This window comes from Rhincodon typus, chromosome 9, assembly GCF_021869965.1.
Source record: "Rhincodon typus isolate 14 chromosome 9, sRhiTyp1.1, whole genome shotgun sequence".
Classification (NCBI taxonomy): Eukaryota; Metazoa; Chordata; class Chondrichthyes; order Orectolobiformes; family Rhincodontidae; genus Rhincodon; species Rhincodon typus.
This window is the reverse complement of record NC_063340.1, coordinates 68,872,716-68,890,914: the sequence shown is the minus strand read 5'-3', so window position 1 is coordinate 68,890,914 and position 18,199 is coordinate 68,872,716. Positions and strand designations below refer to the sequence as shown.

General features: G+C 40.1%; 1 protein-coding gene and 1 long non-coding RNA gene across 3 annotated transcripts in view; one reads left to right on the top strand and one right to left on the bottom strand.

Moving 5' to 3' along the window:
• The window catches only part of LOC109910958, a 140,211-nt gene extending 129,550 nt beyond the window's left edge, over positions 1–10,661 (bottom strand). The window contains exon 1 of one of the 2 annotated variants that reach the window (XR_007262823.1): positions 10,517–10,661. This is a non-coding gene — a long non-coding RNA (uncharacterized LOC109910958). The other variant, XR_007262822.1, reaches the window with a different exon arrangement.
• Positions 10,662–10,683: 22 nt separating this feature from the next.
• Positions 10,684–18,199, top strand: part of LOC109910960 (protein phosphatase 1, regulatory subunit 21) — a 40,000-nt gene continuing 32,484 nt past the window's right edge. The window contains exons 1-3 of the mRNA XM_048600716.1: positions 10,684–11,244; positions 12,493–12,561; positions 16,649–16,795. Of these exons, the coding sequence (XP_048456673.1) occupies positions 11,191–11,244; positions 12,493–12,561; positions 16,649–16,795 (270 nt within the window). The 5' untranslated portion in view covers positions 10,684–11,190. The remainder of the gene's footprint in view (positions 11,245–12,492; positions 12,562–16,648; positions 16,796–18,199) is intronic.

The following is an 18,199-nucleotide window of genomic DNA, read 5'->3' as shown; positions in this document are numbered from 1 at the left end:
GAATTCTGGAAATCATCCCTATTCTTCTTGGTGCCATGGAATATTTTATAACCATCTAAGAGGTGATGGTGTCCCATTTTATCTGAAAGGTTGCATCTCTGGAAGTCTGTTAATAGGACACTCCTGGATTATGCACACACACTGGATTAGAATGGGGCTCCAATGCATAACCCTATGATACAGAAATGAGCATGTTAACAATCAGCAGAGGCTGACGCATTATTAGTACATAATGATCAAGCCAACACAAGACAAGGGCATAAAACTCTTCTTAAGCTGTCCTCAGGATCTTTGGTTTGATGGATGGTAACTCCAAAGCACAATCTGCAGACTCCGCTAAATTTTGTGTGTGTGTAGAGAGAGCGGGTTTAAGGGTCAGGTAAACTAGTTGATTGAAGGCTTGTGCAGAGTCTCTGCCACCTTGACTTTACTTCAGCGTACTCCCAAAAAAATACACATTGTGTTCAGAGCCTTCCCAAATGTACCTTTTCTACTTTGGTCAGTCAACTCCTAGGTTCTATGCACAGCAATCGGCATAAGCATGGGGCTCTTAGGAGTCAGTCCAGGTGTTTGACATCTTCAGTGATCCTATGAGGACATATCAAAAATGTTTCCATTGTTCTCCTGGGAGTCTCCTGCTGCCATCACGTTGAGAGTAGATCTTATCACAGGACGTGGATTTCAGGCAGATGAACAAGGTGTCCCTCCTGGTGGTATTAGTTTTGAATGATTAAGCATTTTGATGATAGGCATTTTGGCTTGAGACAGGATGCTGCTAATGGACTGTATAGTTCCTTTCTGTGCTTTGCGGAGCCTTCTGTAGCTTGTCCAAGACTCTGAAGGAGTGAGTGGGGATTACAACTGTCTGTTAGATCGTGACTTTAGTTTCATACTTGCAATCCTGATCCTCAAATACTTTTTGCCTCAGTTCATCAAAGACTAAACAAAAACAGATATTGCTGGAAAACCCTGGAGTAGGGTGACTGAATCTGAAAAGTTAACTCTGCTTTCTCTCCACAGATGGTGCTAGACTTGCTAGTTTTCAAGGGATTTTCATTTTTGCTTCTGATTTCCAGCATCCACAGTTCTTTGGAGCTTTGTTGACCAAAGACTAAGTTGACTATAATAAATTTTGTCATCAATGTCTGTCTTGGTTGAAAGGAAGTATGGCAAATGGTCCACGTTTTCCAGGATTTTGCCATTGATCTTAATTCAATTTTGGGAGATGTTATGTTCTGGGAGCTGGCTGTAAAAGGTTTTAGTTTTACAGATTTTCACTGAAAGGCTTAAAGAAGAAGTCAACAATGACTTAGAGTTCAGTTTCTCAGCCAACACACACACACACACAGACAGGCACACACACAGACAGACACACACAAATCTCCGAAGCTCGATGAGTGAGATTGGGATGATTTTAGCTTTGAATTGAAAGAAGTGTAAGTTGAACAATTTCCCATTTGTTTAGTCGATTATGTCCATGACTGTGACTAATTCGCTGGAGGTAAGGTACATATTGCAGAGGGGAACACAGAGAAGATGGCTAATTGAATGACACAATCTTGTTTCTCCCCAGTCTTAATTCAGACTGGTTCAATGGGTGGTTCCATTGATGGGACTGCCTGGGGTGGCACAGCAGCTCAGTGTTAGCACTGCTGTCTCACAGTGCTAGGGGACACAGGTTTGATTCCAACCTTGGGTGAGCGTCTGTGTGGAGTTTGTACATTCTCCCTGTTTCTGCCGGGTGCAGGTTAGGTGGACTGGCCATGCAAAATTACGCCATAGTGTCGAGTGATGTGCAGGCTAGATTGGATTAGCCATGGTAAATGTGGGGTTATTGGGACGGGGTGGGAGGCTAGGTGTGGGTGGGATGCTCTTTGGAGGGTCAGTGCAGATTTGATGGGCCGAGCGGTCTCTTTCTACACTGTAGAGTTTCTGGGTAGTCACCAGGGACAACTGAAGCCTCAATGATTTGTCATATTGTATAGGAGTAGCATATCACGGTGCGACTTCTGCAGCCATGACTTCCTTTAAGCCTTTAATGTACTCCCTTTACTAAAAAAAAACTATGCTTACGTAAGATGGCTATTATCTTATCCTTTATGCTGATGGAGTTCTGATGAAGAGTCACTGGGCTTGAAATGTTAAATCTGCTTTCTTCCCACAGATGCTGCCAGACCTGCTCAGCTTCTCCAGCAATTTTTGTTTTTGTTCCCTTATGTTACTTTGCTTACTTAGATTACTTTATTATATTGGCCTTGACTTTCACTTATTCCTGTTGCATCTCAATTAATTGCTTATTCCAAAAAAATACACTTTTTAAAATCCTGAGCCAATCAAATCATCATTTTCCTGTGATGCCACTGTTTGATTAGATATCTCAATCAGCAGACCCCTGAAACTGTAGCTGTTAACCTAGGACATCCCTTCCTTTGCTCAATTAAAGCTGAAGAATATAGCTTTACAAACAATGAGCAATTAAAAAAAAAAGGTCTTGTGGTCTAGTTGTAATTTCCCTACGTCTAAGACATGAAGGTGTGGGTTCAAGTCTAACCTGCTCCAGAGGTGTGTCACAACATATCTGAACAGGTTGATTAAAAATACTTGAACCAAAAAATATATGGATGAAATGGTGGTAAACTGAAAGAAAAGGCACACAATATTACAAACATTAGTAAAGCCCAGATTATTGGGACAATTTTTGAAACCAGTAAAAGATGACTAAAAACTAAAATCAAAGTGGGAGAAATAGCAGTCTAAGAGCAAACAAACAAGAATTATAAAAACAGACAGTAAAAGCTTTTATAAATATATAAAACGGAAAACAGTGGCTAAATGAGCATTGATCCTTTAGAGGATGAGACTATGCAATTAATAATGAGAAACAAGGAAATGGCAGAGCTTTTGAACAGTCATTGATTAACAAGTATACCTATCTTCTACATAATGCGGAGGTGCCAGTGTTGGACTAGGATGGACGTGGTCGGAAATCACACCAGACCAGGTTATAGTCCAACGGGTTTATTTGAAAGTACAAACTTTCGGAGCCTCAGTCCTCCTTCAGGTGTAAGTGAGAGAGGTATCAGACACAGAATTTATAGGTAGAAGTTCAAAGGTTCACACCATTGATGAGGATGTACTTAACAAACCTAAGATGCTGTTAAATCTTTAATCAGTTAGAAGGTTTTAATTGATTAATATGTATATGTAAATCCCCGCATTCTTTTCAAATCACGGTCCTGTGATACACTGATAAAACCTTTCATTCTCTCAGGACCGTGACTTGGAAGGAATTCGGGGATTTACATATACATAGAATCATAGAATCCCTACAGTGTGGAAACAGGCCCTTTGGCTCAAGTCCACACCGACCCACAGAGCATCCCACCCAGACCCATTCCCCTATAAACCACCTAATCTACACATCCCTGATCACTATGGGCAATTTAGCATGGCCAATTCACCTAGCCTGCACATCTTTGGACCATGGGAGGAAACCTGAGAACCCAGAAGAAACCCACGCAGACACAGGGAGAATGTGCAAACTCCACACATACAGTGGCCCGAAGGTGGAATCAAACCCGGGTCCCTGGTGCTGTGAGGCAGCAGTGCTAACCACTGAGCCACCGTACTGCCCATATTAATCAATTAAAACCTCCTAACTGATTAAAGATTTAACAGCATCTTAGGTTTGTTTAGTACATCCTCATCAATGGTATTGCTTATTAATTAATTAATTGTTCATTTTAATTAATTGTCAATTGTTAATTTTACTTATAAATTCTGTGTCTGATACTACCTCTCTCACTAACATCTGAAGAAGGACTGAGGCTCCAAGAGCTTGTGTTTTCAAATAAACCTGTTGGACTATAACTTGATGTCATGTGATTTCTGACCTTATCTTCTACATAAGAAGACACAAAGAAGCATTCCAAGAATCATAGAAAACCTAGAGACAAAATGGAGGCAGGAACCTGAAACAATCACAATCACAGTCACTGGAGTAAAAGTACTACTGCAGCAAATAGGACTAAGGCTGAAAAATCCCCTGGACCTTATCCTCATCCTTTATCCTAGGGTCTTAGAAGAGTTTGCCATAGAGATAGGTGATACATTGGTCTTAATCTTCTAAATTGCCCTAGATTCTGGTTAGGTCTCAGAAAATTGGAAAACTGCAAGTGTATCAAGGAATTTTGAGTCAAAAAGACAAGAAAGTCAGTTAGCCTAACACTTTTAATTAGGAAAATGCTGGAATTATTAAGGAGGTAATGGCTGGCTGAGTCAAAATCATTTTGTGAAAAAGAAATTGTGTTTGACAAATTTATTACTTCTTTGAAGTTGTAGTGACTGTAATGAGGTCAGCCAGATGGACCTCATAGAATACAAGTTCTCTGGTTGGAGCTGTTAATCTGGTCTAATCAGGGAGCCCTGGCTGACAGATAACAATGCAAGAGTCAGATATCCTGTTCACTCTGAGAGCTGGCTCTGAAACAACTGGATCAGTGTCAAGGACTCTCCACATGTAAATAAAGGGGGACTTGGTGACGTGATGCCGGCCTCTGTGGAGTTATTTTGGGGTGTACCAAGCAAAGTGGATAAAGGGAAATCAGTACATGTAGCCTATTTGGATTTCCAAAAGACATTTGAAAATGTTCCACCTAAAAGATGACTGCACTAGACAAGAGGTTATGGTGTTTTGGATGGGATGTCTTCACCTAATAAAGGATTGACGAATAGAGAACAGAGAGTTGGCATAATGAATCCTGTTTAGTTTGGCAAACTAACTGGTGGAATACCACAGCGGTTCAGTGCTCACAGTTCAACGGCTTAGAGTCTACATTAATGACTTGGATGAAAGCACCAAATGCTATGTAAAAAAATTTGCTGGTAATTTAAGATAGGTCAGAAAACAAGCTGTGAGGAGGATACTTAGAATCAGCAAAGGGATACAGATAAGTTAACCAAGAGTGCAAAATTTGGCAGGTAGACATAATATGACAAAATGTGAGGTTATCCAGTTTGATTGGAAGAATACAAAAGCAGAATATTATTTAAATGGATAGAGACAGCAGAATGCTACAGGAGAGTGATCTAGATGTACCGTAAAACCACAAAAGGTCAGCATGCAGGTACAATAGGTAGCCAGGAAGAAAAATGGAATGTTGGCCTTTATTGCAAAGGTGATAAAGCAGACAAGTATGGAAGCCTTGCTATAACTTTTCAGTGCATTGGTGAGACCACACCCCTGATTAGTTTGGAAACTTTTGATCTCCTTACTCAAGGAGGAAAATCTTGCATTAGAAGTAGTCCAGAGAAGGTTCACTGGCCTGACTCCTGACCAAAATAGCTGACTAATGAGGTTTAGTAGATTGGCCCTGTAATCATTGGAGTTTAGAAGAAACAGAAATGGCCTTATTGAAAAAATGCAAGATTCTGAGGGGGCTTGATAGGGTAGATGCTGAGAGAATGTTTCTCCTTGTAGGAAATTAGAACTAGGGGTCACAGTTCAAAACTAAGGGGTTTCTCTTATGAGGGAAATTGGGATGAATTTATTCTTTCAGAGAACCGTAATTCTTTAGAATTCTCTTCCCTAGACAGCACTGGAGCCTGGGCTGTGGAATATGCATATCTTTCTAATCAACCTGTTCACAGATATCATTACACACTTCTGTAGCCGATGGAACTTGAACTTCAGCAGGGATATGTGGGGATCAATCAGATCAGGAACAGGGATGGGAGGTGTCAGGTCTGCTGAGGGGTGGGGGATGGTATTGAGTTGGGATCTGAGGTGTGTGTTAGTAGTCTGGGAAAAGTTCACCTTCAGACTCTAGGCTGTTGTCCATCTGGTCCTGTTGATTTATCCATCTTCAGACCTTTCAGCTTCCTCAGCACCTACTCCTTAGCGATGACCACTACACTCACATCTGCCCCCTGATGCTCTTGCAGTTTTGTTATGCTGCTGGTGTCTTCCACTGTGAAGACTGATGCAAAATATCTATTCTGTTCCTCTGCCATTCCTTTATTCCCCATTACTTCTTCTCCAGGCTCATTTTCCAGCAGTCCAATGTCTGCTCTTGCCTTTCCCCTACCTTTTATATATCTAAAAACACTCTTGCAATTTTCTTTTCTTTTACTAGCTAGCTTACCTCATAATTCAGCTTCTCACCCCATATGGCCTTTTTAGTTGTCCTCTGCTGTTTTTAAAGGTTTACCAATGCTTTGGTTCCCACTAAACTTCACCATATTATATGCTTTTTCTTTTGCTTTTACACTGTCCCTCACTTCCCTTGTCAGCCATGGTTGCCTCATCCTACCTTTGGTATGTTTCTTCTTCCATGGGATGAATTTCTGCTGTGCCTTTCAAATTACCCCCAGAAATTCCTGCCATGCTGTTCCACCATCTTCCCAGCAAGGCTAACATTCCAATCAAGTCTTGCTAACTCTTCCCTCATGTCTCTGTAGTCTACTTTACTCAATTGTAATACCGTTATGTCTGATTCCAGTTTCTCCCTCGCAAGTTGCAGGGTGAATTCTATCATACTGTGGCCTCTGTCCCCTCGGGATTCCTTCACCTTAAGCTCCCTAATTAAGTCTGCCTCATCACACCTCCCCAAATCCAGAATTGCCTGTTCTCTAGTGGGCTTTATCACAAGTTGTTCCAAAAAAAATCTCATAGACATGCTATGAATTACTTTTCTTGGGATTGCTCTTAACCTGATTTTCCCAGTCCACTGCATATTGAAATCACCCATGATTTTTGCAATAGTGCCTTTCTTACGTGCCTTTTCTATCTCCTGATTTATTTTCAGCCCACATCCTGAATCCTGCTAAGAGGCCTGTTCACAACTCCCATCAGGGTCTTTTTTCCCTTTGCAGTTCCCCAATTCTACTCACATAGATTCTACACCTGCAACTTCTGTAGTGTTACTTTTCCTGAGCAACTTATTTTACCCAATTCATGAGAACTGTTCAACGTCTATGATTTAAATGGAGACTTTTGGAGTGTTCCAGACATGGAGAAATCACTCAGTGGAATCTTCTGGACAATTCCTTCAGCGCCTGCTACAATAAGGATTCTACAGAGTCCCCATTAGCAATTCCCATCTACGCTGGAAAACAGCTGTCTGGAAAAATCTGGGCCATTTTTTTTCAAAATAAAGCTGAATAACTCTAGCCAGTAAAATTGATATTGAGCAGAGATCCAGTTGAACCACAGGCTGATTTAATTCAGCTGGTAAATAATTACGTACTAGATATTTATCAGCCAACTGAAAGTGAGTTTTTAATCAGCTTTCTCAGTTGATTGTATTCTCAATAACAAACCAGAAGGTTGTAGGTTCAGTCCCCACAACAGACCTTGAGCACATAATTGATGCTAATACTTTTGTGCACTCCTGAAATTGCTATAATTCCATCCATTTGATTAAACATTAAGTCAAGATGTGATTTGATGTTCAATGAATATAAAAAAAACACAGCAGTATTTGTGAAAGGAATCAACAATGTTGTCCTGGCAACTGTCAAATCTCAGGTTGAAGGAACAATACACACAGTCACAACAATCAAAGTTTTAATAGTGTCTTTTGCCTACTGTTGCTAGATGTATGGGCTGATCTTACAAACTCCAACCAAGTCTCTCCCTGTGCAATAAAGAGTGTTGCTTTTAATTTCTCATCCAAGCACCATAGAGTATTAAATTTTCAAATCCACACATGAGAATTTTAGGACATGAACACCTTCCTCAACATCCTTTACCCACCTCAAGCTCCAGCCCTGTCATGACATGGGCTGCTTTCAGCACAGCCAACCCATTTTCACCTACATATGGCCCCCATTATCAGCATTTCTTTCTTCCTAACCTACCATTAGCCATCCCTGGACCCGAAATGTTAATTCTGCTTTCTCTCCACAGATATTGCCAGCCCTGCTGAGTTTCTCCCCCAATTTCTATTTCTGTTTCAGCTATTGTGACAACCTTCCTCCTTACTTGACACCAATACTAACAGAGGAACAATCTATTCATCGCAAGGGAGAAATCACGTTACATTAAAGTCCAGACTATCCTCTCCTGTCCCTTGTCACCATGTTGCAAAATTACAATTGGTCTCAAATAATTAACATGGGCCTCTTATCTCAGAGCTAAGTACACTAACACTGCATCACAAAATCGCTTTATATATATGTAGATATGTTTAATCAAACCTGCTCAGATATAGTATGACACACCTCTAGAGCAGATGGAACTTGAACACTGGCTCAGAGGTAGGGATACTACCACTGTACCACAAGAGACCCAGTAAATATATCACTGAAGATATTTCTAATCAACAAGTTCAGACATGACGCACACCCGGAGCGGTTGGACTTGAACCCCAGGCCTTCTAGCCCAGAGGCAGGGCATCCCACTGAACCTTGAGCCCTATTATAGAATTATTCAACACTGAATTAGACAGGCTTTTGATCGACGATGAAATCAAGAGTAACAGGGATGAGCTTCTGCTGGCGGGAAAGTGGAATTAACGCCACGATCATATCAGCCATGATCTTACTGGGCAGGCTTTAGGGGTTAAATGCCTTCTCTTGCTCCTATTTCTTAAGATCTTAAAAGCAGCCCCATTGCAATTCTCTAGCAGTTGTTCTCCTTGAAGCAATTTGATGAACATGTTCATAATTATGACAGGCATGGGAGTAGTACTGACTAGACTGTTCTCATGAAAGCCAGCATGGTCTTCATGGGTCAAATGGCCTCCTTCTTAGCTGTCGCTGCTTCAAAGCATTTCATCTGCAACCCCTCTCCCAATATTCTGTAATTCCAGCCTAATCACTTATTCATTTAACTGCTTTTTACTATTTATATTGCCTACACAACAGCGACTACACTTCAAAAGGATTTCATCTCCTGTGAAGTGAGACATTTAGTATGTAGTTATGATTAGCAGCGAATAAATGCTAGTGTTTCTTTTAGTTTCTTTTTATGCCAAAGAGTCTGTTTTACACCTCAGTCTGCTCACCAGTTTCCCTTGGAAGCTGGATACAATTCCAGACTGCTTGGCTAATCTTACTCCTCCTTGAGCTCACAATCAGTTAACTTGCTGCTCTTGCAGTGAGCTGAGCAAATCATGACTGAGCAACAATATACCCTCTCATAGTCTATGGTTGATCAATGTTCCTTTTTTCCCTCCATTTCAATTACCTCCCACTAAGAATTAATTATGATATTCCAACCCTAGCAAAAGAGTTTTACAAGTCCAACCCTGGCATTTTACTCTTGGCTCTTCTCCCAAAGAATCAGTCCTGATCCATGTTCGTCTACTTCCCACTCAGCAGGAAAATTATTTCTAGACTCCTGCTCCTTTGTCCATAGGCTGTTTATCCATCTCACTTAAAAATCCATTAACTGCTCCCCAGTTCCCTACCTATCCATATCCCTAAATCCAACCTTTTCTCCATGTCTCTCTCCTATCCCCTTTTTGCCAACCCCTCTCACCTGCTTGCTCTCTAGTTAATGCTTCATTCACTTTGGTATGGATCCCTACGTGCATATTAATAGTACAAAGTCAAAATGTTAAAATTTATATAAAGTGCACATATAGACACACTGCATTCTCAATCATTTCAAGCAGTGACTTCAAATTGTGTTCGCAATTGTTAGTCTTACTGTGTTTATAGTCACAATGATGAATCTTCGACACCACCTTATCCATACTACCCGTCACCTGAAGGTTATTTTTGGCCTCGGTCACTTTTTAAATTAATAGATTGCGGCAAATGGAAGTTATTATAGAAAAAAAAACATGAAAAAGAGATTCTTATTAGCAACTGTTAACTTCCAATGCTGAATAAAGATCATTGACTTGAAATATTAATGTTTCCCTGTATGCAGATGCTGCCGGACCTGTGTTTTCTGTTTTTATTTCTCATCAACAAATTGAATCCTGGTAACCAAAACAAAACGGGCGAACAACAGCAGAGGCCTTTTGTCTCGAACTTCAATGTCACTGATTCCCTATTTGTGAAGTCCAGAAAAACCCACGACCGATAAAGAACAAATTACAACAAAGATGTGTATTGAAGGATATTACAGCTAAGCTAAGGAGGTGGCAATAAATTAAATCTGATGTATTTGTATTTAAAGTATAACAAAACAGCAAATAATTCAAAAAGTGGAATACCTATCCCAATAAAGGAAAACCACTACTCAGCAACTCGTTTAAATTATTTTTTTTCCTTTCACAGCTTAACTTACGTGTCATATGAACAATCGAAAGAATTAAAAGTAGTAAACATAATTTAGCAGTGACTTATCGCGAACAAGATGGTTTGCGATTTCCAGTTTGTTGCAATACTGTCCATAAGTTATTGTCAGCAATTCTTTTGAATTAAATTCGTTTCACAATTTAACTTACCTGGTATGCATTTTCAACAACTTTATGGTTTGGATTTCACACGTGCGGGAAAGTGGTGGGCTCTCTTTATAACCTTTTTAGTGATTTGTTTGTTGTATTTTATTTGAAGTTACCTTGGATTCAGCCGCCGCTAGCTTGTTGCCATGACAATTTACTTGGCCCCGGCGCGCACCCTCTCTCGTCGAGTGAGGACCGGCCGCGCCGCCGCAGCGTCTCACGTGATCCCGTTGCTAGGGCGACGACGCCGGGCGCGTTGACGTCGTGGCGAGTTTGCGCGTCGGCCTTTTGAAGCCACGCGCGGAGCCGGAAGTGGTCGTTGCGAGGGTGGAAGTGGGCCTGAAAACCGGGTCCGTCTCTGGATGTCTGTTTACCGCGGCTGCAGCCTGTTTTCTCATTCGGCTAGAGGAAATAACTCCTTTTAACTCTTATTCTAAGGGGCGCTGGTCGAGGCAAAAGCTCCAGTATCTCACAAAAAAAGTGCGAATTCTTCACGCTCTGTCTGGACAATTGGTCCAGGGTGGAGGGGCTATTCTCAGGCTGACGGGTCGACGGGTCAGTCATATCAGTTGCAGGCAGGTTGGAGGAACAAACCGCTTATCACTTCGTAGCTGGCGGTCGCTGGCTTTCTTACCCCCACCCACGAAAAGCCCATTATTTTGATGTCGCTGCCTGTGTGAGAGAGACGGAGCTCGAGTCCCCCGCCCCGGCTCCCCCCGAGTAATGCGCCGGGCTCTGGCTGCCCCTTGCAAGCACCGTTTCCCCCACCGCCATCAACCGCTTGCTGACCATGGCTGCAGATTTGCAAGCCAAGTATCAGAAACTTGCACAGGAGTACTCCAAGGTGTGTCTGTTTGTCTGGTTTGCTCATTTTCTGATTTGTTTTTCTTCACTTTTTTTCTGAGATAGACCATCAATTTGGAGCAAACTGACCTCCAGTTCGAATCACTGTGGAAATACATGCGTATGTTGCCGAAACTTTAATTTGGTTTCTTCATTGACATTAGCTTATATACAGTATTGAAACAGACTGGAAATCACAAAACATCTTGTTCGCAATAAATCACCTCTGAATTATGTTTATGCTACTTTTGAACCTTTCTTAGTGTACGGTTGATTATGTAGGAAGAACAAAATTTAAATGCTGGAAATGGGATATCATCTCTAAAGAGAGAGCCTACTAACGTTTGGCTTCTGTTTCCTTTCTTTAGAATTAAGGTTTGTAGTGTATATATCTGAACTGTCAAAGCACTTTCCAAACATGGGTGTGTCTTCAGTTAACTAACACCCGTGTGAAGGTACCGATTTCAGCAGTTGGATAGTGATGGGAGCAATTTGAGATATTCAAGAAGCTCTCTCTGCGAATTGAGTTGCACATTGTTCCATATGTATTATATATTGATATAAATAGACTAAATAGTAATTCTTCCTGACATAATTTACGAAGTAATTTCTTTATTACTTTCTGGGTTTGTTTTTGAGCAAATTGTTAAATCGTCAAATACATTTAAACTGAGTATACATTGAATCAAGAATAGTAGCTTTGATACTATATGCAGTGGTGAGATCCAAGTACATGATATTTTCTCCACAAGGCAAGTTCTTGATTTTTGGCCATGCCATTGGTGGAAGTTCTGGAAAGAGAACTATTGCTTCCTGTTTTGTCGAAAAGAGAATGGCCGAGAGTAAATTGTATGCCTGCTTCTCAGGTTATGCAGTTCTTAATTATAACTGAAAAGAAGCATCGAAAGAAATTTGGACAGCTTATCAAATTTCTGTATGATTTGAGAAATGATCGAAGGTATGCAAACAGTGGGGAACGGATAGAAAACTCTTTTGCAAGTAATTGTAGATTGAACAAATTTTTTGCACTGTAAGTGTTTATATTCCCTATTTTACTGATGAAAGGAATTATTTGTGAAAACTGTTTGTAGCATATATTTATTTTATCTTTAATACTGTGAGCATATGTTGAATTACTAGCTACATGAAAAGTTAATTCTGCTTTGTAACTGGTTAACCTAATGTTTACTGAAATAATTATTGCTGTGTATTCCATTGGTAAAATATTAACCTCCTTGAAATATTTTAGCTCCGTGCTCAGAACCAAGTACTGAAGAAGGCTGTTGTAGATGAACAAGGCCAAGGAGCATCTTTAAAGGTAAGGTTGAGAATCTCTTGCATCTGAGAGATGTAACTATAGCTATGTTTTAAGATTTGATGTTTGATTTCCAGACCAAATTGTTTACTTTTTTAGCCTAAATGAAATACGTTTAAATGTTGCTGCTTAAGCAGGACTATTGTTTTATTGTGGGGTTCTAGTGGTTAAATAATTAATTTTAAAACTTGTGCATACTATATGATATCTGGGTTCTTGTAACGCAGTGGCAATGTCCCTACCTCTGGGTCAGAATGTCTAGAATTAAGTCTCATCTGTCGTGTGAAGGCATGTCATAACCTGTCCGAACGTGTTGATCTTTTAAAACAAAACCATAGCATCATCCAAATTAACTTTCTTGACTTGATTTGATGAAAAATGATCAAGTAGTGTAAATGAGAAAATGGTGAGTATAGCAATTCATTTAACTACAGAGAATTGATCTTGACTTAAGTATGGGTTGACCTGATGTAAATTATATTCAAATTATAAATCAATTCATAGTCTGAAATACAAATTTAATATTTGCTGGGCAGGAGAGAATAGAAGAGAGCAGAAAGAACAGAAAATACAAAAGATCCATGCAAATTTGGACCAGCATGGGAGGTTTCTCTGGTGCACTGGCCAATATTCATTCCTCCAACAATATCACTAAAACAAATTATCTAGTTGCTCAATTGTTGTAAGATCTTGCTGTGAAAGATACATAAACACAACTTACAAAAATTGTTTGTGTCAGTGCAGTTTTGGTGACTCTCTTTTCTATAGTTGGAAGTCTGGAAATTCAAAGCATTGCAGAAATTTGTGAGGAGAAAGCAGAGTTAACATTTCAAGTCTGGTGACTCTTCTTCAACTGGTAAACTGGACTTGAAACATTAGCTCTGCTTTTTCCCCACAGATGTTGCCAGACCTGCTGAGTTTCAATAGGAACTTCTGTATTTATTTCAGATCTCCAGCATCTGCAATTCTTTGTTCTAATTTATTGCAGAAATTTGCATAGCTGTAACAGCCCTACTGTTAGCTATTGATTGAGTTGCAACCAAGTTCTAAACATGTATGCTGTTTTATTTATTTTGCCGCCTTTGCCACTAACCCCTGTTTATCACTAGCATAGCTGTGAATGAGATCTTTCCCCATGGAGCATCGTCGATGGACACCTGATCTGATTCACTGTGGGGCACCGCCCATTCTCCTTCATGTCTGTTGACTCTTGAACTAAAATTTAGATTTGGATTGAGAATATGTGGCTGGGAAAGTCATGTGCATATTATTTTTTGTCTGTTATTTTAGGCTTGATAAATAGAAACATACAAATAAAGAAGATAGGGGCACGAGGAGGCCATGCATGAAGAGGCCATTTGGCCCACAAAGCCGCTTCCGCCATTCATCATGATCATGGCTGATCGTCCAACTCAATAGCCTACTCCTGCTTTCTCCCTATAACCTTTGATCCCATTTGCCTAAGTGCTATATCTAGTCACTACTTGAATACATTCAATGTTTTGGCATCAAGTACTTCCTGTGGTAATGAATTCCACATAGACTCACCACTCTTTGGGTGAAGAAGTGTCTCGTCATCTCCATCCTAAATGGTTGACCCCGAGTCCTCAGATTGTAACCCCTGGTTCTGGACACACCTACCATAAGGAACATACTCCCTGCATCTACCCTGTCCAGTTCTGTTAGAATTTTATAAGTCTGTATGAGATTCCCTTTCATTCGTCTGAACTCGGTGAAAACAATCCTAACCTAGTCAATCTTTCCTCATGTAAGACCTGCCATCCCTGGAATCAGCCTGGTAAACCTTCACTGCACTCCTTTGAGAGCAAAAGCATCCTTCATCAGCAAAGGAGACCAAAACTGCGCACAATATTCTAGGTGTGGCCTCACCAAGGCCCTGTATAACTGCAACAACACATCCTTGCTCTGGTACTCCAAATGTTTTGCAATGAAGGCCAACATAGCATTTGCCTTCTTTACCGACTGCTTCACCTGCGTGCTTACTTTCAGCAACTGGTGCACAAGAATACCCAGGCCCTGCTGCACACTCCCCTCTCTGTTTACAGCCATGAGTAAATGACTGACTCTTGGCTGATACCTTGTATGCTACCATCTATCGAAGTAAATCCATCCCAAAACTTTGCCTGGATTTTGTTGCACTAAGTCCCATTCATCTTTTACCCTAACTAGATTGGTTCCTGGTCAAACAACGCTCTGATTTTAAAAGTCTCTTTTACTTTTAAATACCTCCACAGTCCCACCCTACCTCTTGTAAGCACCTCCAGCCCCACATCCGTCTATGGTATCTGGGAGTTCCTAACTTTGACCTACTGAGCATCCCTAATTTTAATTCTTCTACCATTGGTGACATTTCTTCAGCTGCCTAACTAACCTCCAATTCTGTAACGTCTAATTCCCTTCCTAATCCCTTCAAGTATATGCGTATCCTTCCTTCAAGACGGTCCTTAAACTCCATCCTTTTGACAGATTTTGGTAATTTGTTCTAATGTTTTCCTCACGTGAACATCTAACTTTTTACATAACGTGTTGATCCTTAAAGCAACTTAATATAATATACATTCTATCTATATGTTATTGTATCTTACTCCATTTACGCTCATGCTGTTTTGAGTGCGTATTCTACTGTACTAAGTGATGGGAACGAACTTTATAAATATCTTCATACTATGCTCTATTCCTTTTAGGAGTTATCTTTCCCTTGGTGGAATGGGAGGTTCCTCGCAGGCGAGAGATGTGAGAACTGGCTGAACAATTATAAAGCACTCAATTTCTGCTTATTTTCAAAAATACTCAATCCCATGATCATCCTGGAATTCAAAGATAACTCCCATCATTTTTCGTTTATTGCATATTGTTTTCTTGTACCCCTATCTCCCATTTCCTCCACTCTCCCCATCAACAGCAAGTGAAAGGAGCTCACAGATATCTCTATCACTAAGGTCAAGACTGTTTTGCTGTTGCTTTCCTTCCTTTCCCTTCTCACGTGGTCACACTTCCTCCACAGATTATCCCTGAACTCAACTTTCTCTAGTTTCTTTCCTATTTCCCCTTGTACCTTCTCTGAGCTGTTTGAGATCTCCTGTTCTGTTGACCCTATTCTGCTAAACTGTTAACTACTCAATTTTCCTTCTTGACCTTCGTGTTAACTGCTATTCTTCTCGCTCCTCGGGTACAATACCATCCCTGTTGTCACCACCACTCTTGGAAATAAATTCTTCGGTACCCTCAGTCCTTACGAAGTATCACCCCATCTCCACCTTCTCTCCAATCCTTGAAAGTGCTCTCTCTATTCTGTAGATCTTTCCTGGGAGTTTGAGCACCTCCAATCTCTTTCCAACTTGCCACAATACAAGTTTTCTATCAAAGTCACATTATGAATGTAAACATGGTGAACTATGCCACCTCATCCTTTTAGACTAGTCTGCAACCTTTGACATGATTGACCACATCATCCTCTTCCTTTCCACCTCTGTCCGATTTGTTAGGACCACACTCTATTTATCTAATTACAGCCGGAGAATCCTGTGCATTGGCTTCCCTTCCTGAACCTTCGCCGATACTCCCGTCAGCAAAGGATTAGTCCTTGATACCTCTCATTGCACACTGCCCCTTTGTGACATTCAAAAACAACATCGGCTCTATTTCCTGACCACCTCACGTGTCCCATCCATCGTGACTAAATTATCAGACTGCTGGCTGGCATTCAGTGCAGGAAAAGTAGAAAATTCTTCCAATAACATTTTGTTAAGACTTAATCCATTGTCTACAGATTTTGTAAGGAATCTCTGATCCCTAGCCATCTGTGAATTTGACACCTGTAGATTTGACTATCCAGGGCACTCCTGAATGACTTCCAATCATCCACCCTTCATTAGCTTGCAGTTCTCCTAAACTTTGCTTCCTATATCCTAAAATCTTAGCAAGTTCCATTCATTCATCCATCCCCTTTGTTTTGTATTATGTTAGGAACAACTATAAGGAGTGCAGTGGTATTATCAAGTCCTATTATCACCTCTATGCTCTCATTGAGTAAAAACTAACTTAAGACAGGTTTTTTTTCCTGCCTCAGGAGGAACTGAAGATGAAGGACCAAAGTGTTAGGAAGTTGCAGCAAGAAATGGATAGCCTGACATTCCGAAATCAGCAGCTGGCAAAGCGTGTAGAGCTACTTCAAGAGGAACTAGTAACTACTGAGGCCAAAGGCAAGAAGAGCAAGGTAAAATCTAGAAAGGAACAAGGTTTCTTGGGTCCAAAGTTTTTGAATTTTGAATGAAACTACGTAGCTGATGGCATAGCATGAGTGTTTTTTGAATCCACACTCTTTGCAAATTGCTGCTCACGTATGTAAGTTGTATTTATCATTTCACTGTTATTGAGGGGGAAAAAAAAATTGAAGTCTTTGTTCAAAATATTTCTTAACCAAAGCAAATGTAGTTAAGTTGTTGGCAGCCTTTGACATTTGCAATGCACTCCCAGTCATTGTCTCACATTGCATACTCCACAAGTCATCCAAAATTCTCTTTGTCCTTATTTGCATCAAGTGCTGTTCGTCTATTATTATGTCTTACTGATCTATACTGACTCGCTGGTAAATAGTAGTGTGAAACTTAAAGAAAAAGCATATGATTGTGCAAAGATGGGTGGCAAGTCAGAAGATTGGACAGAGTATCAAAAGAAAATCATGGAATGACTAAAAGATAAATAAGGAAAGAAAAAGAATGTGAGAAAGCTCGCTAGCAATATGAAAAGAGTTTCTGTTTAAACAGAAAAAGAGTTCATAAACGGAAAGTTAGTCCTAAAGAAAGTGAGTTTGGTGAATTAATAGAAGAAAATTAAGGAAATGGCAGAAGAATTGAACAGAGTTTTGTTTTGTTCTTCATTGTAAATGGTACAAGGAAGAGCAGGAGGAACTAAAAATTACAATCATCATGAAGTGGTGTTGAGTAAATTATTGGAGCTGTGTGCTGACAAGTCTCCAGGCCATGATGGACTTTATCTTAACCAGCAAATTATAAACTATGAAAAGAATTAGCTAGTGAGATGGTTGATTAACTCTTCCAAGTTCCCTAGATTCAGGGAAGGTTCAATTAGGTCAGAAGATAGGGCATGTCACTCCTTTTATTAAAAAAGGAGGGCAATGCAAAGCAGGAAGCTACTGATCAGTTAGTTCAACATTTGTCAAAGGGAAACTAATAGAAGTAATTAAAGATCTTAAAGCAGGGCATCTGGAGAAGTTGAAGATAATCAGGCAGAGACAATATGATTTTAACTAATTTATGAATGTTCTCTGAGGAAGCAACAGGCTGTGGTTTAAGGGGAATTGGTTGATTTTTAATATATTGGAATTCTCAGAAGTCATTTGATAAGCTACATTAAAATTTGTTGTGAAAAATAAACACTTGTATTGCAGCAGGGTAATATTTTGGTAAGTATAAGAGATTGGCTAGCTGACAGGAAATGATTCACATAAATGTGACTCTTACTGGTTGGCAAGATATAATGAGCTGTGTACCACAGGGATCAGTACTAAGGTCTCAACTTGTTTAAAATGTATATAAATGACTGGAATGAAGATATTCAGGGTATGATTGCTAAATTTATCGGTTACACAAAGTAGAAA